The following is a 22,584-nucleotide window of genomic DNA, read 5'->3' on the forward strand; positions in this document are numbered from 1 at the left end:
AATCAGATCCTTTCGATCAAACCCTGCCGGGTCATGGACACTTTTATTGTATTTTTTGTGTGTGTGTAGGGTGCACTTTATCTTTATTTGGCGAAAGGGGGGTGGGGGGTCATTCAAAAATGATGCCATGTGTACACAACTTACCATTGCTGGGGAAACGGTGTGAGGACACGCGAGCGGTTACCGTGGAGACTGACAACACAGAAATCATCAGGGGGAAATAGAGAAAATATAAGAAATTAACCAAAACAAAAACAACCAATGAGGTGATGAAAAGCAACCACCCCCACCCTGAGGTACACAGAGGAAGTGATGTCATGAAGTGATGTCAGGGGTGATTGGTCACCTTTTGACATAAAAAACGGGCCTCTATTGATGTAACTACTACAAATACCCAATACATATGAGCAGATACAGCCATACACATATGGGAGACAGAGGGGGACAGTTGAGGGATCAATCTAGAAGCCTATGGGTCAGGGAGAAGTCACTGAACTATTCAACACAACCAGTGTTGGGGGTAACGCCTTATAAAGTAACTTGCTACAGTAATAATAATACTTTTTGTGGTAACGAGTAATATATCAGAGTTACTGTTCAAATTGCAGTAATAATATTAGTTATTTTTGTTATCATTCCCTTCCTATTCCACTTATTGATCCAAATGAATGTGAGATTATTATTCCCTCTGTTGGCGCAATATATATATATATAACATTAAAATATGTCACCAGGTTCCTGTTTATGCACACACTACTACTAACTGCTTAAGTGAGGAAGATGGGGAAGTGGCAGAAGAGTCTAAAACACTTTCCCAGCGTGGAAGTACTCCCATTACTTTAATTTGGTAGGACAAGATGACAAGAATAACACAGTAAAATGTCAACTCTGCCCAGGTGAGAAACACCTGACCCTGCTGCTGAAGATGACTGTGGGCCTACCTCATCCTAATGGTTCAGGAGGACAGGCTGTGACCCAGGGAGAGCTGAACCAGCATGTAGCTGGGTATGTAGTAAGAGGAAATGCTGCCCTTATCCTCAGTAGATATTGGGTCGGTCATTATTAGGCTAATTGTGTTGGTGCATAGGCCTACGAAGGGTAACGTTGACATTGTTTACATTGAGTGAGGAAGCGCAACGTTTTGGGGTGTAACAAAGGTAATAACGATTAGTGTAACTAATTACTTTTCCCAGAGAGTAATAAGTAAAGTAATTCATTAATGTTGAAAGAAGCAATAGATAATAACTTTCTTTTTTGTACAAAACCTAACACTGCACATAACAAAATACTGTATTGGAGTACACTTAAAAAGGAGAATGGACAGATGGAGAGAGGAGTATATCGAATTGGCTTGGGCAGTATACCATTTATACCGTATACTAGGGTATTTGGAAAAGCCACAGGATGGTTTTTCAATAAATTTGAATATGTGTAGTAACTTAAGTTAATACCTGCAGTCAACTTGTGCAATACGTTCGGCGTTAAAGCAGATTGCGTTCTTCATTTCACCGGTCTTACGTTCTGAAGTTTACCGCAGTTCCCAGAACAGTTGAGCCAGTCAAGTGTTTGTTTGTAAATGGCAGAGGTGTGGACTTGAGTCACGACTTGGATTCGAGTTGCAACTCGACTTTAACTTCAACACCAATGACTCTCGTCTTGACTTGGACTTGAGCCTTATGACTCGACCTGACACCCTCCCCAAGCCCAAATCTAAAAAATAATGCTATTAAAAAAATTAAAAGTGCAGCGCATCAACTCTTCATTTAACGGATTACAGTTTGAATCGGACAGCAGCCAATCAAATTGTGCCGGCTGAGAAAAAGTTGTCCGTGGCAGTGCAGAGGAATGTCGCCGGGTGAATTCAGATGGAGCCCTTGGAAAGATGATACCCCAAATTATTATTTTCAGATATAAAGACGACGCTGTATCAACAAAAAACGTATTGCAACTTGCAAAACATCCGGGAAGAAAATTATAGACGGAGGCGCAACCATTTCCAACTTTGTTCGACATTTGAAGCTGCACAAAGAACGTAAGTCGTGGCTAATATAGCCGACAGCTATATATTTTATTACTTTACTAGTGTATCATGTAGGCTAGCATAACGTTAAATCAATGAGCCTTCACACAGTTAGTCAGGACGGGAACATGATCATTTCCCCCAAGATTGAGCTACAACTGGCGAGGCAGTTGGTAGCCTAAATCCTGGCTGATGTTCCTAAAACAAGGTTGGGTGATTGTGTACAAGCCTACAATCGCCCGATAGCGATCACTATGGGGCTACCCATGTATTTCCATGGAAATATAACATTTATTTAGAAAGTAATAAATAGTTATTTTTTTAAAGCATTCATGATTTGCGTAAATGTAATATACTAACTATTACTCTTGTTAAAAATATGGAATTGTTTAGGAGTTGAGCACCAAGACTTGAGACTTACTTGTGACTTGTAAAACAATGACTTGGTCCCACGTCTGGCAAATGGCACAACAGGAGACAGCGGGAGCTGTTGAGACCACAGCGTTGTACATCTATCGGCCAATCACTGGTGTGCGCCGCACGAGGCGATGAAGGTACACACATACAAATCACTACGAAATGTTTGCCATCAGATATCTTATCACGGCTTTCTGCCGTGTGTGAGAAGTCAAAGGGCTCTTAGTTATCTGCCATTTTCCCCCTGTGCTTCCTTACTAGCAGGTTTTTTCCTCCTCCGTTCTTCTTACCTCTGCTGGATGTACACATGCTGGATCTTCTTTCAGAAATGCATGCATCACAACTTTGTCCAGACGCAACGAAAATGACGTTCGGTAGCTACTAGCTATGATTGTATAACTTCATGAGCTGGATTTGCCGGTCTTTGCAAATTGTTTCTTGTTAGCATTCTAGTAATAGACGCCCAACGGGCTTTTTCTTGTGGTTTTTAGTGCCCCTTGTGGGCTATGCCGGTAATACCGTAAATCCTGGGATGGCAGGTAGGACGGTATGAAAATCTGGATACCGCCCAAGCCTAATATGGACAGGTGTTAAGGGTCAAACAAACACAGGTTGATATACGGGGAGAGAGACAAACAAGGATAGACAGACCGACCGGCATGAAGATAGAGAGTGGAGAAAGAGATGGAGCAGAACAGAAAAGGGGAGAAAGGAGAGGAAGACAGCCGTATCATCATCACTCTTCACTCTCTCCATCGCTCTCTCTCCCCCTCTTCCCCCGTATTTCTCTTTCTCACCCACACGTTTAGGCCCACATTCACACAGCAGAGGAGTGCATAACAGTTGAGAGCATGCAGAAGAGCTCAAAACGAAGCATGAATCTAAAACCAAGAGCCAAAGCGATGGCAGAGCATGAGGTGTTTTCCTTCCAAGATCTTCCAAGTCATGCTGACAAAGAAAAACAGAGGCATCGCAGCAAAACTCATTCCCATTACACCAGGTATTACTCTTGGAAAAGGGGGATGCAAGTGAGGGTGAGGTGTGGGTTGCCTTTATTTAATGAGTGATATATAGACCCCCAAAATCACCAGTGAATCTATAAGCAGCAGATCAAACACATCACCACCACACTCCCTCAGGGCAGTCTCATACCAATACCTACCAACAACCTAATGCATGCAGCAATGTCAACATTCAGCAACGTAATCAAACTACTTCAATACTGTGCACTGACTCACAATCAAGCAGGTATCGGAATGTAGGGGAAAGAAAAGGCGGCAATCTTTTATGTCACATCACCTGACCGGTCTTCTGAAACACGATTGGTAGCCCATGCAAGAGAATCTCTCACAAACACAAGCAAGCACGGTTGGTTGTTTGTCAGAAGAAGAAAATAAGGAAGAGAGGAGAGGGAGAACGTCCCCTCTAAAATAGTGAACACCAATAAAGCCCGGATTCTGATCGTGGAAGTGATGGTGATGATGGATATAAAGAAGGGGTGCAGCAGAGACACGCCCTCTCACATGCTGTCTCATAAGCAGCATCCAGAGGCACAGTGTATAAAGGTGTCACGTGAAAACACTGTTCCCAGACCATTTTGTTGCCAAACCACCCAGCATGCTTTGCAATCCAGGCAGACCCATAAAGCTGAAGATCAAAACGTGCAAATGGACAGTGCGCGAAACAGGAAGTGATGTAAAACCAAGACATCGTGCGCATCGATCTTTCTGTGAGGCACCACCGCACCATGCTGGAAGGGGGTTATTATAACACTAAACACAAACAGACTCCCCGAAACCATTTGAGACAGTTCAACTGGAGATGGAGGAGCATACTAAGCCAACCGGACCTCATTTCACTGCTGAACATGGGACAAAGACAAAAATCTAAATGGCCACCGTTCTTGGAGGGGTAAATTACCTCAACCTTGCGTCCTTCCACCAGAGTTCCGTGGAGAGCGGCTCTGGCCTTCTCAGCGTCTGCACTCGTCTCAAACGTCACAAAGCCAAAACCCTAGAGAGGAAATGGGGTTGAGGATGGAAACAGAAGGGGATGGAGAGAAAACAAGAGGGTTGGAATATAATAGAAGGATAAGGGATGTGAAGAAATATGCGTAAGCTATGTCCATTCTGTGCAGAGTATTGTCATGTAACTTAAAATGAACAGGTTTGGTATTTTGATGTGTACATGTCATACCTTTGATCCCCTCTCGTTGAATATGATCTCTACGTCGAGGATCTTTCCAAATTGCTGTAGAAAAAAAATGCGGGGGGGGGGGGGGGGCAGCATCAATAAGCATGGCACTGCAAACTACTGCATTGAAAATGAAATACAAAAATTGAACACAAGGTGGCAGTATTCTACCGGACATATAAACTAGCAGAAATCATGCAGAACTTTTTAATGATCAGTTCTATTCCTCTTAGAGCAGAGAATTAAGAGAGGCACTTTTTCCTGCTCCATGTTAAGGAAGCTTTACTAAAACACTAAAATGCATCCATCCTAAAATGGATGTAGCAATCGCAGATTGCTCCTTTAAATCACTAACTAATCTAGAATGTCAGAGTTGTGGATGGGGGAAAAGGACAATATTCCTGGTCTCGTACCCCAAACATCTGCCGGAGGTCAGGGTCTCTGAAGCGGAAGGGAATGTTGGAGACGTGGAGGCGTTTGGGGGTCCCCTTCTCTGAGTCGTCCCCTACGGACCCCCCGCCACCACCTCCTCCTGTACACACCAACTGGGTATCAATCTGTGACGACACATCTGACTGCTGTGAGAAAGAGTGAAAGAAAGAAAAAGAAAGAGTGAGAGAAGCAGACAGACAGAGAAAGAGGCAGAGACACAGAGAAGGAGGAGAGAGAAAGTGGGGATTTAATAGACACTTACTCCCTCATTCACAGCGTGAAACAAACTCGCTTGTAAAGTTTGTGCAAATAAAAAAAACTCACGTGGGTGGTTAAGCTGTTTGGGACACTTGTCGGGGTGTTAAGGCCTGCCTGTCCGGCCTCCACCGACCCCTGGATGGCCCCTGCGGCGTACAGACTGGCCCCGTACTCCAGGGCCAAGCCGTTCTGGGGGGGCGGAGGGGGAGGAGGGGGGAAGGTGGAGAAGGATGGGGGGACGAGACCCTCTTGACCACCTGCTGAATCCTGAGAGCCCTGAGGGTGGGAGAGAGAGAGGGAGAGAGCGAGAGAGAGCGAAGAGTGCGTGAGAGAGGAGGAAGAGAGAGGTGAGTGGTCTTAAGTAACTGGCTGGCTATACTCCACCGTATTCCTTTACCGACAGAGCCGGAGAGAGAGCCTGAGAGAACATCACTAGGGGTAAGACCACTTTCCCAAGAGGTTCAGTTTAAAAGGCTTACAGGCACGGATATTATATTTCCATCCCCCCGGTGTGTGTGTGTGCTGTTGTCCATTAAATATTCACTACAGGCCCATCTATTATTGAGGGGGTCAGCAGCTTCCACACAGAGAAGCAGCACAATAGATGTTGACGCCCACACACAGACACAAACAGATAAGACACATACACACCTCAACACACTAACTCGGACACGCAAACACCCACAAGCCTAAACACTCAAAGGCTGACTGTTGGATAACGGCTGTGCTATAATCTAATGCCCACAACTACCCGAAATACTCTCATAAACACACACACACACACACACACACTACAGTGCATTCCTAGCTTATTGGCAGAGGGGCATCGCTACCCTAAATGGAAATAGTGAGAGTGCTGAAAGAGATGACGAAGAGGCAAGAGGAGAGGAAAGGGGGATGGGATATGGAGAAGGAAAGGACAGGAGAGGAAAGGGGGATGGGATATGGAGAAGGAAAGGACAGGAGAGGAAAGGGGGATGGGATATGGAGAAGGAAAGGACAGGAGAGGAAAGGGGGATGGGATATGGAGAAGGAAAGGACAGGAGAGGAAAGGGGGATGGGATATGGAGAAGGAAAGGACAGGAGAGGCAAGAGGGGAGGAAATGGGGATGGGATATGGAGAAGGAAAGGACAGGAGAGGCAAGAGGGATGGGATATGGAGAAGGAAAGGACAGGAGAGGAAAGGGGGATGGGATATGGAGAGGGAAAGGACAGGAAAGAGAAGGAAAGGGGGATGGGATATGGAGAAGGAAAGGACAGGAAAGAGGAGAGGAAAGGGGGATGGGATATGGAGAGGGAAAGGACAGGAAAGAGGAGAGGAAAGGGGGATGGGATATGGAGAAGGAAAGGACAGGAGAGGCAAGAGGGGAGGAAATGGGGATGGGATATGGAGAAGGAAAGGACAGGAGAGGCAAGAGGGATAGGATATGGAGAAGGAAAGGACAGGAGAGGAAAGGGGGATGGGATACGGAGAAGGAAAGGTGAAGACAGACAGAAAAGTGCTGCTACTGATCCATGAAATACTAGATTCAACGTGTTTCATTCATTTACTATATCAGACTGCTAGAAAACGGGGTTGGCTTAGATTGCTGACAACATACAACAATATATAGTCTCCAAATGTTTACTGAAAACAAATACATTTGCACAATGAGCTCTTGTTGTCTCTCAAATACATTGTTAGTTGTTGGTTAGCTAGCTAGCAAATGTTTTGCCATATTAGCATTCACATGAAATGAGTCAATACGAGACATGGGACCACAGCTGTGATACCATGTGGCTCAGTTAGTAGAGCATGGAGCTTGCAACGCCAGGGTTGTGGGTTCGATTCCCACGGGGGACCAGTAGGAAAATGTATGCGCCCACTACTGTAAGTCGCTCTCAATAAGAGCGTCTGCTGAATGACTTCAATGTCAAATCAATAACAAGAAAACTAACAGAATGTCAGCGTCTTGTCATTGTTGCTAGCTAGCTGACAATTTTTGTGACGTTGTCTATAGGTAATGACAAGCATCAGCTGATATAGCAAAAATGGTGTGTTATCTAAAACACAACATCTGTCTGTGTGTGTGATGGGGTGAAGCATTTCCCTGCTGTGTGGTACAATACATCCAGAGTCCCTGAGGGAGTGTTAGGACAGAGTGTGTGTGCCATCTGTTTAAGCGCCTGACCTTTCGCTGCTTTGCACCTGTGACAAGCTGGGGTCGCTGGGCAAGCCTGGGTCATTTAGATTCTTACAGAACAGAAAAATAAAATTTTCAAAAAACAGGGCAACCCCCAAGCCCCTTTCCCACTGTACATGTTTCTAACCGTGGGTTGTTCTATGTAGACTTGGAAAAAGCCTTGAAGCTAAAATATTGGCAAATAATATCCCATTCTATTTCCTTGCTTTGTTTTTCAATTCTGCCAAACCGAAACACAGAAAAATAGAGCAACCTTAAGCCTTCCATTTTAGCTGAACGACTCTGCATGACCTTTCAAATAGAATATTCATGTTCCATTTTCCACACAAGCCTCATACTGCACACCATGGGTATCTCCCAAATGGAGCCCTGTTCCCTGTATAGTGCACTTATTTTGACCAGAGCCCTGTGGGCATCAACTGGAACGGTCTCCTGGTCTGTCAGGATCGCCTTGTTATGTGATTTAGACTAAGTTGCTTTGTCATTCTCTCTGGATAAGAGCATCTGCTGAATACATACATAGCGTAACGAAGAGAGGGATGGCTGAGAGAGGGGTGGCTGAGAGAGGGATGGCTGAGAGAGGGATGGCTGAGAGAGGGATGGATGGAAAAAGAGCGGGACGGGGAGAGGGAGAGATATTGTCACTTTGATGTGGGGTGTCCTGTAGACAGATGTGTCACGCATCTTGTCAGCACAACATTTGTAAACGCTCGTGTGTGTGTGTGTGTGTGTCCCTGATTGTGTAAGCTTATGCCGTCAGTTCAGCGGAGCCTGTGATTCAGAGGCAGTAGCTGCAGCTGATTTACTTTCGGGTCAGTTAGCGCCGGCTAGCTAGTGTGTTTGAGGAGCCTGGCATGTTAGAAAATGGACTCCTCTGCCCTGTCTGACTGCAGCAGTGTCACTGTGTGCAGGTAACCACGGCTAACCAGGCCAGATCTAGGCCGTTTGACATGAATAATGACTTATCAGGGACCTCTTTGTCTAATGGGTGTATGGCATGAGTCTACAGCCTAATTCTAAAGCACTGGAGTGTATGAAGAATGGGGGTAGGTGGCATTCAATGGCCACTACTGAACTGTAGGTGATGCAGGAATTGAAAGGTGCAGTTCTGTTGTCAGTACATTAGACACGGAACTTAACGGTAAGTTACATTGGCACATTTACCAGCTATCTATACATTCCTAACATAAAGAACTGTAGAAGAAACCCTTCCCTTCCTTCCTGGTTAAATAATTCCATCCTCCTAAGCCGCCCCCTCTCCCCATCACTCTCCTCCCTCCCACTCGCTCTCCTCCTGCTGCTGCTGTTCTCCCTGTCCTCCCCCTCAACTCCACCCTTTTTTTTAACGCTTCATTAAATCCAGACGGGACCCTTGCATCCACCCCCCCCAGTCAACCTCGCTGCCAGGCAGCCTCATAGCAACAGAACATTAGCTCACCCCGTAAACTCCTCCCACTCCACATCTCCTTATAGGGTAACATGTCTGCTTGTCATGAAGCCCCTCTCACTCCACCCCCACATCCATTTCCTTGTAGGGTCTTATGCATGCTCCAGATTATCACGTGTACACTACGTTCTCTGTCATCTCTCCTGTATTGTCTTGTATTAATGGTCTGTTAGGCTCCGGTGCAACTCTTTATGAAAAAGGTACACATTCAAGACAGACATGGTTGACAATATCTATTGGTCAATATTGCTTTACTGTACCGCTAGTCAACCATGCAACGACGCACGCAGACCCCAGACAAACAAACACACACACAGGTGAACACACAAAACAGGAGTCTATTGACACTACATATGACGTTCCTCCTCTTCAACACATTGTCAGTGACCATGGAACTAGTTCGTCTTGTTCAGAAGACACGGAGAGCTCAATACCAATCTGACTCTGGCTTTCCCATGGCCAACGTGTTCATGTGTGTACATAAGCTAGTGCCTAGATGACCGTTGTACTGTCAATCACACCGTGCACTGAGCGGTTGGAGCAAGGCTTGTTGGGATTTCACATCCTGCCCTCCTTTGGAAAGTGCATCATTAGTTTAGCGCTGCCATAGAGTGGACACAAATGAACATTCAAAATGGACCTCGGCAAAGACGACTTCCACAGTCCCAATAGTAGAACGGTTTTGAAGTGTTAACTGGACCCATTAAATAATCCATTATTATTACATTTGAAGCACGGCTCAGGACATTGTGTATGCTTCATGCCCATGTGGGCCTGTGCAAAGTTGTTACACTTCCTAGTGACACTTCACACCCACCTCGATCAATGAATGGTCGTCATAGCAACAACACTAATATACCATTTTGAAGAAAGGGGGCAGAATCATAAATCACTGGTACTGTAGGCCTTTGAAGAATGTCAAGAGCTTTTGACCTCCATAGTTTGTTTGTGTGTGTGGTGAGCCAGGTAGGAGTCTCTCCCATGCCTTAGGGCACACGCTTGGGTGGGGCTCTGCAAATATTTCTCCAACCCTCTCTCCTTCTCTCAGTGCTAGGCTATCCCTATTTGCACAAAGAGCTCTGTAGTAAAAGTACACCTTAAAACAGAAGCTATAATTTACTGTGCCTCTCCACAAAAAAAATAATAATAATCCCCCTTTCAAGTGAATTGCAACTTTGGATCCACAGAACCGCAATGTCAGCGATTCAGAATTCTATTACATCACGCAACAAACTAGCTTTATCCAGTGAGCTATCCATCTCACTGTCTAGATTATATATCTACACCCATCTACCTCCCTTATCCATTTCTCTATCAGTCCATCTGTGTATAATCTATCCTTTAGTAACAACTATGACTTCTATGGGCCTTCCTGCAAAGACAAAAGTCTGTCTTTCACCTTTCATTTCAATGTACATTCTCCTGTTTCCCCTCTATCCGTCCCATCCCCCTCTTTCTGGGGCTCTTAATATTTTAAAGGAAAACATTGAGATAACAGCTGCTAGGGCCCCAGGGAGAGGCACAGGGAAAAGAGGTCAAATAGTAAAGGGAGCAGGATTCAAAAGGTACTGCTGAAAGAAGTGTATAGGCCAACGCATGTATGCAGGCAGAGCACTAACCAGGGTAGTCAGTCAGACACTGGTGGAACACATGGTGGGACCAATGAGTCATCCCTCAAATATAATAATATGACGATAGTCTGACACACACACACACACACGAGAGTCTCGACCTTCAACAAAGTTTGTGTGTGTGTGTGTGTGAGAGAGAGCGTCTCTCAGAGAGATAAGAGAGTGAGGGGGTATTGGTTGAAAAGAAAGAGAAAGCAAGACAGAGACCGGCAGAGAGTGAGACAAGAGCGAGAGAGAGACAACTGTTCTTAGGGCACCTGTCCCTTTCGCTCAGAGCATAGAGGGATATGTATACAGACAGCTGCAGAATTTCTTTACCCCCCCCATTTGCTCTCCTCCCTCCTATTCCCTCTCTCCTCCCTCCTATTCGCAAACATGTCGAGGCTTACTCAGATCCTGAGGACAGTGCAGGAGAGAGGAGGAGAGAGAAATCCTATATCCTTATTCTCACACATACACATCCCTTTCCCCATTCTCCAGATTTGCAGGAACAAATATTCCCGTCCATATGTACTGCATATAAACATAAATGCTACGACGCATGAATTGAGAAGCCAGAGTAAAAATGTAGCCAGCGAACGTATCTGTGAGCATTAGAGGCCCAGGACAAGAGAACAGATGCCATGACAATACGGTATTATAATACAGATTCTATCTTCAAAGGCACCCATCTCTGTCCCTCTCCTAGTGCAGCGGAGTATTCCAGTGTTGATTTCCTTTTTACCGACGCTTCTGACTGACGATTGGGTGGAAAGCCATGCATGAAATGGCCTCACTAGCACACCGCTCAAGTAAAAAGGGTCAAACACAACGCTTGGCATTTGCGCTGAATTAAGAATCGCTGCAGCTAAAGAACAGACAAACCCAGTTTATGTAATTTAATTGTTGTTCCTTTAAAAACAGCAACCGAAACAGTAGAATAAGCCTTGCAGAGGGGATTTCAAGATAGGAACTCACCGACAACACGGAAGGATAGTACAGTCCCATCATTGTATTTGTGCAAAAACTTGAAATATCCGTTTATCCTCGCTCTCCTTTCCTCCTCTCTATCCGAGTGCGTGTTCCCTGTCCAGCTCACTCTCCCGTCTATCTGTCGCTCTTCACAGATTCAAAATCTCCCTCCTCTTCCCTCGCTTGCTCCATATACCATGCCAATCCCCCCTCCCCACCTCCTCCGCTTTCTCTGTCCCTGTCACTCTCCCTCGCTCACTTTTTTCCCCTCTATTATGCTTTCCTTTCCCCTCAACCCCCAGCCTTCCGTTTTCTCTGTCGTGCCGTTGCCTGTTCACTGCTCATCCCTCTCCCTCCCTCACCCAGATAGCCTGATGCTCCCCAGCCACACTTCCTCCTCCCCTCCCTTTACGCCGCCTCCTTTCCCTTGCTGTCACACCTGCAAACTTTCCTCCCTCCCCTACTTCTCTCTCTCCCACCGTGTCGCAGTATCTCCCTCCCCCCTGTTCTCTTTCTCTCCATGTAGGTGAGTTAAACTGGGGCTGCTCGCACCACTGGGAGACTGAAGAGAGCGAGAGACTACAGAGTGAGCGAAAGAGAGAACAGAAGCTTTGTTTCCCTCCCTCTCCTTTCTGTTTTTCTCACACTCGCTCTTCGTCTCCTGCGTGACACTCTCTGGGCTCTTCCATCGGAAAGTCTTTGATCACCTCGTCTCATGCTGTCAGTGACAGTTTAGCAGCTCTTCCCCAGGGGGCTTTGTGAGCAACTTCATCGTCTCGTGTTTTTAACCTCTTCGGGCCAACATCCCCTCACGATACCGCCGTGGTCCAAATGGCTTTTTCCTCTATACCGCTTCCTTGAGCAAGACTCGTTTAAGAACAGACAAATTCTAGGTATTTTCAGTTAAAAGATGCCTTTGTTTTCCTTTAGCTGCCATTCCACACTACACAGAGGTATACAGTAAGTGGACATGAGGACCGTCCGTATCATTTTATTTAGCCACAGAACAACAACCAAGGATATAGAGATAGATAGTGGAATGGATACATTGTCAGCCATGTAAAACGGTCATGATGAATGTTACACGGCATCCGTAGTGAGCGGGGGATAAAGAGAGAGAGATGAGGGGATTATGGAAAGAGCATGGAGGATGATCTGAGGATTAACAACACCAACTAAACCACCTAATAACACAATCAGCCTCTTAAAACACACTGGACATACGGTACACACACAAACACATAATGTTGGCCCCTATGTATGGTTTTTATTGTCATATGGGCTGTGTTGACTGCAGGGCACACACACAGTTTGTATCTCAGTTACTAGTGTTTCCACTAGGATTTATTTCAGCAGTGGTGGCAAATACCTTATATCTGGTTCAAGTTTACATCGAAAAAGACCCCGGAAATTTCAAAATAAAATACATACATACAGTTGAAGTTGGAGTCATTAAAACTCATTTTTCAACCACTCCATAAATGTCTTGTTAACAAACTAGAGTTTTGGCAAGTCAGTTAGGACATCTACTTTGTGCATGATAAGTCATTTTTCCAACAACTGTTTACAGGCAGATTTTCACTGTATCACAATTCCAGTGGGTCAGAAGTTTACATACACTAAGTTGACGAGTCCTATATCAACATAGCCTGAAATGCTGCTCAGCAAGGAAGAAGCCACTACTCCAAAACCACCATAAAAAAAAGCCAGACTACGGTTTGCCATTGCACATGGGGACAAAGATCATACTTTTTGGAGAAATGTCCTCTGGTGTAATGAAACAAAAACAGAACTGTTTGGCCATAGTGACCATTATATGTTTGGAGGAAAAAGGGGGAAGTCTTGCAAGCCGAAGAACACCACCCCTACCGTGAAGCACGGGGTGGCAGCATCATGTTGTGGGGGTGCTTTGCTCCAGGATGGACTGGTGCACTTCAAAATAGATGGCATCATGAGGCAGAAAAATGTGGATATATTGAAGCAACATCTCAAGACAGTCAGGAAGTTAATCTTGGTCGCAAATGGGTCTTCCAAATGGACAATAACCCCAAGCATACTTCCAAAGTTGTGGCAAAATGGCTAAAGGACAACAAAGTCAAAGTATTGGAGTGGCCACCCACACACACACATACATATATATATATATACACACACATATACATGAGCATATAGGCAAAACACTGTAGTATATACTCAAAACAAACTCTATTATGTTTTAGAGAAATTGAAGCTACTGGCAGGACAGCTCTATGACATCATCCATGCCATATCTATGTGCTTATCTTGATATTGAATTGAAATTCCTACCATATTTCTTGGCTATCCAAGGGCAAACAGGAAATAAAAATAAACCTAGAGAGCAACCATATGCCTAATGTAAAGCCATATTAACAAAGAGTAAACTTATATAGAGAAGGTTATTCAGAAGAGGTTGTGTGGGAAAAACATTTCAGTTGAATGCATTCAGTTGTACAACTGACGAGGTGTCCCCCTTTCCCTTACATGAAGTTATCAGGCTCCCAATCAGAAATGATCTGAATCCACATCACCACCTTGTGGCTTGCAGAGCTTAGAAAATAACTTAAATATGTCGTTGCCCATATATGGAAGCGCACAATGGCGGACATAAGATAATGATAATATATCATACAATATGCAAATGTCTCACATGTATGCAATTATGTTAAGGAGACTGTAGTCTTACCTGACTGTGGGTTGGGTATCCATGGTAACCAAGGGTCAGGGGGTCATTGTTCTGAAAGAGAAGACATTTAAAAACAAGGTCACCAACTACACAAAGTTCACCAATTATTATTTTTTACATCGTTTGACCCGTTTGTGTCCGTTTTAAGTTGTATAATCTTCCCTCCTTTATTCTCTCTTTCCAGCCAATCATGCCCCTCTCCTCACCAGTATTTTCCACGTTCCAGTTAATTGATGCATTAATGGCCACACTAATCAAATTAATTCTGCCTGTGCCTCACACTCCTCTAGCTAGCTCCTCCACTCAATGTCCTGGTGTGTCCTCTTCCTCTCTTCTCACGCCAGTGGAGCTATTGTGTGTTCGTTAGGAGAGATAAGAGGACAGGGAGAGAGAAAGAACGAGGGAGGAGGAGAAAGAGAGAGACTCACCATAGCGCTTAAATCAGAAATAGGTCACAAGTGTCATGGAGTATACTGCCTCCCTCACATCATCTGCCCTGATGCAACCCACTGTCAGATTCCTCGCATTGATTTGCTCCGTTATAACTGGTGGTGGTGGTGTTGCAAGAGAGAAAATGGAAAGAGTGAGACGTAGGCTAGCTACCAAATATTTGGTGAGTAATTGCCTAGAGTCCTCATTAAGCTCTCCTCTTCCCCCATTGTGCTATCAGTTAATGTTAGGTTACCCGATGTTAATTAAGCTGTGACTGTCTTGTTATAAAACATACACTTGTAACGCACTTTAATCACACGCATAACACCATGTACTGGCATTTATGCAGTGCTCTATCAAAATACACCATGTGCTGGTTTTACAGAATTTACAATTGGATCGGTTTGAGGGGAATAAAATATATAGGCTTGGCTGTGTCTGTGTATCGCTACATCAAAACCAGCTCTCCTTTCTGTTTTCCTCCTCCCTCATCCCCCTTTCATCTGGAACCAATGTCCCTTGCCTGTGTTGTCCCCGGAGGGAACACTTTGCTCCGTGCGCATCACAGCTTGAGCCCTCACAATGAGCGCTGTAGCCATCACCCTCAGGCCACGTTACACAAAACACTCCATCGTAATACTTTTTATGGAATTCAAAAGTAGAAAGTAGAGAGAAGAGTTGCTATGCTCGTTCACTGCCGTTTGAGTAAGTGTCCTGGAGAGCCAAAAATGTACTTAGCGAGAACAGATTTGAGGCAACAGTAAATTATTAATTGCCTTTTAGAAGCCTGACTAACATGAATAAAGTATAAACATCTATTTGAAACGGAGGGTAAATTCCCTGAACTGTGTTGTAGTCATGAAGGCAGACATGCAATAATACTAGGCAAATCCAGACATTTTTAAGGGGCACGGCGAAATCAGATAATTATGTTGAAAGATCTAAGGGGGAAGGGCCGGGGTGAGACGGTAAAAACACATCTGGAATAAATATTTCTGGAATTGCTCCAAAAAAAGGAGGGTGTTCGAGGAGAATGAAGGGATGAAAAGGAGGGAGGAGTAGAAAGTGAGGGAGGAACCCAGGCTAGACGAATAGAGAGAGAAATAGGAATAGGGTTAAAAAAAAAAAGAGTCCAAAGGAGATGACTCCGTCCCAAATAGCACCCTATTCCCTACAAAGTGCCTATGGACCTGGTCAGAGCAGTGCACTATATAGGGTGCCATTTGGGATGCTGCCAAGAACAAAGACAGTAAGTCATACATAAGCAGAGTCATGCGCTTAATTTCCTTAAGGAGGAGAGGAGGAGGGAAGAGGAGAGGGGGAGGAAAGAGGAGAGAGTAGAGAAGGAGGGAAGAGGGGAGTAGAGGGGGAGGGAAAAGGAGAGCTGTCTGAACGGAACATACTCAGACAAACACTAATACACAAAAATATATGTGCACACTCTCGCTCACATTCAGACACGCACATACACACATGCTCTCTGGATAACAGCTTTGCTATAATCTAAACGCACACAACGACCCAAAATACTCTCAGAAATACACACACACCAGTTGTGCTACCCCCAACCATTACAGCTAATCTACAAGAGTGACTCCATCTAGCATCTGCAGCCTTTTAAGAAACCATCCAAGTATGTAAATTCTACTTCTACTTATGCCTTCTGTCTTTGTCAAATGGACAAATGAATGGGCTATTTCTGTTTAGAGGAGAAGCTGAATAAAAGCAGAGGACACACTGAAGGAGGGGAAAAAGAGAGTGAGAGGGAGAGAGCAATCAGCAGAAAGTAACAAGATGTCTTCAAGTCAACAGATGGTGAAAGGAGGGAGGGGAGAGGGGGACTCCGTGGGGGGGGGGGGGGGGGGGGGGGGGGGGGTGAAAAAGGACCCAAAACAGAGGTATGGGTTGAGAAGGGCATGGTGTGTGTGTGTGTCAACGTGAACAGGAGTTCAGTTACTTCCAATGGTCCAAGTTTCTCACTCACATCACCAGTTCACAGGATTGTGGTAATCCCTTGTACACATGGACCCAGTGCCCTCCCAAAACCACAGGTTGTGTGTGTGTAGTGGTGATTCTTTATTTTCACAGGCCACCTGGTTATTCACTCATCATTTGATACAGGATCACTTTTTTATGGAGTCAACTCCAAGTTGAAACCACATCAAATTTTATTCAATTTTTCCCAAAGAACATGAGGGCCAAGAAGGCATAAGGCACTCAGAGGATGTGACTCCATTTCAACCACAGAGCCCTTACATTCTAAGCCTCACAGCCAGCCAGAGGATCCAATAGTGTATTCCAGCACTCTATACTTCCCATTCTTGTCCTTTGACACAGAATACCTACGCTTATAGTCCTATGCTTTTAGAGGGGCTTTAACTGGTTTTAGTGGATGTTGCCTGTACGTGCAGCTCTTGGATCAGTTTGAACTGTTCCTGCTGATGGTTGATGCTAGAACTGGGGCAGGAAAATCTGATTATAGATCAGTTTATCAAGACAATGTCGACCTGTAATGCACAGATAACAAATGAACCCCTGCTACACAGAACCCAAAATAAACAACTTGGGGTTGAGTCAGTGAACCTGGTGGAGGAGACCGTCATCATCCTCTCGGGGAGAAATGGGATCAAAACTAAATAAATATTCTCAAACTCGGAGCAGAAGAGGAGAACATTTTTCTTGCTGACGTTTCATTCTATTTCGGTCAGGCGGACTGAAATAAAAGTACATCTGAGTGCTGCTGCTCACTAAACTGCTGACCTGGGTTCAAACACTATTCAAAACCATTCCAATTTCCAAACCATTTCATCTCTGTTTGATTGAGCTTGCCTGATTTTGATGGACCAATTGAATAGCCTCAAATGTGTCAACCTGGCCCATCTGGCTCTCCGGGCTTGACTAGAGCAAAGGCACAAAGCATTTGAAAGATGTCAAATAGCTTTAAACCCAGGTCTTCTGCTCTGTGCTCCTCCACCTACATTAATGTTGTAGTCCAGTCATTCATACTGGCCGCTGTCACCCCAGGCGGGTCCCTATTAGGTTAGGGACCCGGGTCGTACGCTGCGTGACAGACGCAGGGAGCTCTGCATACGGAATCAAATTGGATCCGACAACCTCGACATCTCCAAAATCTCGATTTGCGGTTCTTATTCTAATTCTAACCCATGCATTTTGGATCGCTGCCAAAGTGAAATATGAAGGAGGTTTTCAAAGAGCTATGCAGCTGCAGGGTAAGAATATGAAATAGTGTCATAAGTGTACGATTCGGATAAACCCATTCAGGTTAGAGCTTTTATTGTTATGACTGAACTAGATGAGATTAATGATAAGGACTTTCGTGACTTTAATGTGTAAAACAGCACAAGCACACTACTCCCTATTAGGGAATCAATAGTCAAAAGTAGAACACTATGTAAGGAAACAAAGGTGACATTTGAGAGACACACATCAACCACAATAGTGTCTATGACAAAGTGTGCAATGGCTGACGGTCCTCTGTTGTGTGATGGTGGAAAGGGATGGCTTATCACCATTACCACCACATCCCATTCTACTGGCATTAACCAGAGGTCAGAGGTCATGACGTGGTGTGACGAGCAGCGTGCCAAACATTCTGTGATTAACACTCAGTAGAGGGAAAGACAATGAGAGAGGGAGAGAAAGAGAATGAGTGAGACGTGTCCAGTTACTGGACTACTTAAAAAGGAATAACCTCACATAATAACACAACACTTTCCATGATTCATCCTACCCATGGGGGAGAGGCCGGGAGGGGGAGAGGCTGGGGAAAGAAGTTAGATTTGGAGAAATGCAATCGTGCATTTATGAAGTCATTTCTTGGAAAGCTTAGCGCCACCCTCTTTTAAGGAAGGAGTGTTCAATATCTCAACCTACTTTCAGCTGAAATATTAATGGAGGCATCAGGTCAGGGGAATAAGAACACAGCACCGGTACCACGTATTCACTAAGTGGAAAATTATTAACAGTACTCAATCTAATGTCGTAACAATGAACAGTCTGTATGATAATAGTGTGGAAGCCTATTGATTACAATAGACAATAGGAATTTAAAGCAATGTCAATAAATGTACATCACCAGCTTTTGTAGCCAAAATATGATACTAAGCTCTACCGCCTGCATTATGCAGTGTGTGTGTGTGTGTGGTGTGATTAATCCTTCCCCTGTAGATAGGGATCAGTGTGGTTCTAATGCCCCCTCCTGAATGAGCGGTGATCCCGTTAGCCTAGCGGAAAAAGCCTCTTTATTGCTGGTGATAGGGCAAATCTGCTCCCTACTACCAGGGAAGGGTGGAGGAGATCTACGAGGGGGGGAATCTACGAGGGAGGGGTGGATCTACCAGGGAGTAGTGGGATCTACAAGGGAGGGGTGGGATCTACCAGGGAGGAGGTGGGGGTCTTAGACCAACCCAAAGACTTTCAATACCTTTTTAGGAGCCAAGTGACCATTGATCCATCCATCCATACCTCTCCCTCCCACACAAACGCAGACACATTCTGTCTGTTAAAAGTGAATTAGACACTATAAGATTGTCTTTCAGCACCCCTGTAGGAGAGTATCGTGGTGGACTGCCTCTAAAGAAAGTCTCCCCCACTATTACACGAGGGCAGCACTCGTCAATTCCCCTCCATTACTGCTACTTACAATGGCAGAGAGAAGGGCATTTTACCTTTGGATGGATCGGTTAACTTCCCGCTGCAACTTAATGCAACATGATACATTTAGTGCGTCACGTGACATCCTGCCTATGTATTCCTCTAGAGATGTGGAAAATGTGGGCATTTGACAGCACTGAAAATTACTGGGTAGCCGGGTCAATTTGATTTAAATAAATCTGCTGTGATGATACTGGCAGTTCCATCATTAAGTGGTAAATGTCACCGCCAAGTGCAATAGACTAAAGCATGTGGGTTTGACTTGTTACAGTAGGACTAAAAGGACTAAATACACAACAGGCAGTGATTGTATCCCAGTCATAGAATAGGACGTCTTTGTTTAAGGTCCCCCACCCCAACCCCCCAAAAATCACACACGCAAACATTTCACTCCCATTATAAACCAAATACTATTAACACCAAGACGCCCGACGAAGTATGACTCTTTAAGCATAACAAAGGTTACTTTTGTTTACATTCCTGCTATTTGAAAACATGCTTTTCTTAGTGATAGAGGCCAAATGCCGCTGCTTTCGGCGGAGTATAATAATGTAACCGCTGGAGAAAGAGCATAGCCTGCATAACTAAGTAAACATGTTGTTGAATAGGCCTACACTACAATAACAAAGGACCTCTGAAGCATTGTATCGTTTCAGGAAAATGTCAGTTTTGTGTACACTTCAAAAGACATGGCAACATTGTAGCAGCCTCCGTAGTCATCGATATTAATAGGCTATATATTGCTTGCCGAGTCCGCGGAGAGCTAAAATGCAGATAGGATACTGTAAACTACTACTAGGCTATTGTGTGGGTCAACTCGTACACCGATCTCTCTCGCGCTCTCTGGCGACACGCTAATTAATCACACCAATAAATAGATGAAAATGGTCGGAAGTTAATTAGCCTAGCGACCTCATTCGAGTGCTATATTAAATAGTTTGGGTTAGTATGGTGTTTCCTGTTCCATGTGTGGTTTTAATGTCTACGGTAGCGAATAATTAGGCTATTAGCAGCCTATCTGGCATGAAAACACCAGTGTGAGATCAAATCTATCTATAACAGCGCTTTGCTTTGTGTTTTGGCTGTAAAGCATGCAAGTGGGTGTATTAATTAGAAAAACAGAGCAATTAAAATGCCCACTCCTCTCTCGGTTCCTTCTTACCTGGCCGACCTCTGCGACTACTCCAGATGCGTCAATCCGGGGACGCTTGCACTCTGCCCCGGCCGATTCCACAAGAGCTGTCGACGTCTGCGCGTCAGATGCTGGGTCTCCTCGCTTCATTCCCCGGACAGCTGCGCCAGAAGCCCCGGTCGAGTTGGGGTGCACCCCGGCCATTGTGTCCTGGAGCTCTCGATCCCGGTCCATGATAGCCCGAGATACAGGCAGCATGATTGATGATACGTCGGTCGACATTAACATTTAAAAACGCCTGATGTTCCCTGTCTAGTGCTAGAATGTTAACCTATCCTTTCTACCTTGGCCTCTGTCGAACTCTTTTCTGTGGTCAAAATTGTGTTTGTAAGAAACCGATTGGGTTTTTTATATAGTCTGTCCCTGTTATGAAACCCTTGATATTAAAGATGATCAGATGTGTATAATCTGATCAAGTAATTCGATATAACTAATTACTTGTTTCTTTAAAAATGTGTTGCTCTTACAGCCATTGATACGATGCAGATTACAAATACATTCTATACAAAATTAGTAGTTAACGTTAATTTATCGGTTCATAGCCTTGTGTTTAGGCCTAGCCTACTAACGTTAGTCATGTAACGTTAAAGCAATATTCAGTCTGCAGAAGGCCTAGGCTATTTTACCGTTTTATTAACCTAAGTAATTAACTACACTGCTTAATGATACGGTGCCTGGAATAATATGCCCATTCACCGTTGACCCCTTATTTGTGCCAGAGACAGAAATATTTTATGAAAAAACATCAACATCCTACCTCAAGCGCAGGACTAAAATCACTAAACATGTCTTCCCTGACTGCTTTTGCCTTTTTCAGTCTACTCGCCAGACTTTTTCGCATGGAGAGGGTTATTGAAAGTCAATCCTTAAGAACCATCTCCCCATGTTAGTCTTCCGTTCTGTGTTAGATGAATTCCCAAAACAAAAGACAACGGGGCTGCGGTATTTCCTTTACCGTCTTCCCTATATTTTTTTCCGTCCTTATCCCGGTGTATTCTTGCGGCGTGTACACTACAGAAAGGAAATGATCTTCCCTCCCCCTCTGTGCTCTCGTGTAGGTCCCTCCCTCGTTCCCCTTGGACGTGCGCCCTCCTATCTTCCGTTCTCTCCCTAAAAAAAACGCACACACACTAGCATGGCAGCCACAACAACAAAAAACGTAGTGTGCCGCAGTGCTTACAAACAATTAAAATGGGGGGCATGTGAGGGCCATGTTCGTTTTCGCAGCATTTTGAACCTAGACTTCTTTAACCAGCGGAATATGAATGACGCATGATTCGCGTGCTCCTCCTTTAAAATAGACTAAAGGCCTACTAACCTGTGCTGTAGAATAAAATAAACATTTCGAAGGTGACAACATTACTCAGATAAATGTGCCATTGAGATAACATGATTGCGCTCCTATTATTACACAACAGCCATTTCAAGGTCTTCAGACCCCTCAACTACAAATCAAGAGCCTCAGGAGGCATTCTCGATCCTGGTTTAGAGCTTGGCTGACACCCAGTGGTCAAAACTTATGATCTTCATGCAAATTAATGACCTTATGTATGTATGTATAAATGCATGTATAATATGGAAGAGGTCTGCTAACCTATATTCAAAAGCCATTTTAGACAGTAATCACATTGAATGCTATAATGTATGGAATAACATTGGATATCCAGAATGTTGATTCAGGCCGTTGTCTAGAACCTCCATAGGCGGAGTCAGTGTGAACGTAAACAATTGAGTACAGCACTGGTGGAGTCAGCATCATGCCATCTAGACTAGACTGCCTGGGAGCAAGAAACACAGTCTCCTTTTAAGGGGTTTTATTAGTGTTGAACGAGCAGCCTTGGGCCTGGAGATGAAAAGAGAGAGGAAAGAAGTTATACATTTCCATTCTTAGTAAAGTTGAATCTGTTCCACTGACAAAGGGAAAATCCTACCAGTTAATCTTCCATGACCATTGCTTTCTGTCCATCTTTTCTCTGTGGAACAGAGGCAGGAAATGCATTAGTCCTCTTAAATAATTAAAGTAGCCTTAATTACAAAACCATATTTTTGC

At 44.5% G+C, this 22,584-nt stretch overlaps 1 protein-coding gene across 8 annotated transcripts in view; it reads right to left on the reverse strand.

Moving 5' to 3' along the window:
* LOC109889475 (RNA binding protein fox-1 homolog 2-like) overlaps positions 1-22,507 on the reverse strand; it is a 33,350-nt gene extending 10,843 nt beyond the window's left edge. For 5 of the 8 annotated variants that reach the window (XR_004211033.1, XM_031832114.1, XM_031832106.1 and 2 more), the window contains exons 1-7: positions 22,466-22,507; positions 20,505-22,377; positions 14,237-14,287; positions 5,387-5,596; positions 5,044-5,208; positions 4,634-4,687; positions 4,358-4,450 (exon numbers count right to left, since the gene is read on the reverse strand). Coding sequence is in view for 6 of the 8 variants with exons in the window: in XM_031832114.1 (XP_031687974.1) it covers positions 4,358-4,450; positions 4,634-4,687; positions 5,044-5,208; positions 5,387-5,596; positions 14,237-14,287; positions 20,505-20,762 (831 nt within the window). In the remaining 2 variants the exon portion in view is untranslated. Of the gene's footprint in view, positions 1-4,357; positions 4,451-4,633; positions 4,688-5,043; positions 5,209-5,386; positions 5,597-11,538; positions 12,991-14,236; positions 14,288-20,504; positions 22,378-22,465 lie in introns of those variants that run through there. The other 3 variants (XR_004211034.1, XM_031832112.1, XM_031832142.1) reach the window with 2 other exon arrangements.
* Positions 22,508-22,584: the final 77 nt, after the last annotated feature.

The sequence above is a fragment of the Oncorhynchus kisutch genome, linkage group LG1 (assembly GCF_002021735.2).
Source record: "Oncorhynchus kisutch isolate 150728-3 linkage group LG1, Okis_V2, whole genome shotgun sequence".
NCBI classification, from domain to species: domain Eukaryota; kingdom Metazoa; phylum Chordata; class Actinopteri; order Salmoniformes; family Salmonidae; genus Oncorhynchus; species Oncorhynchus kisutch.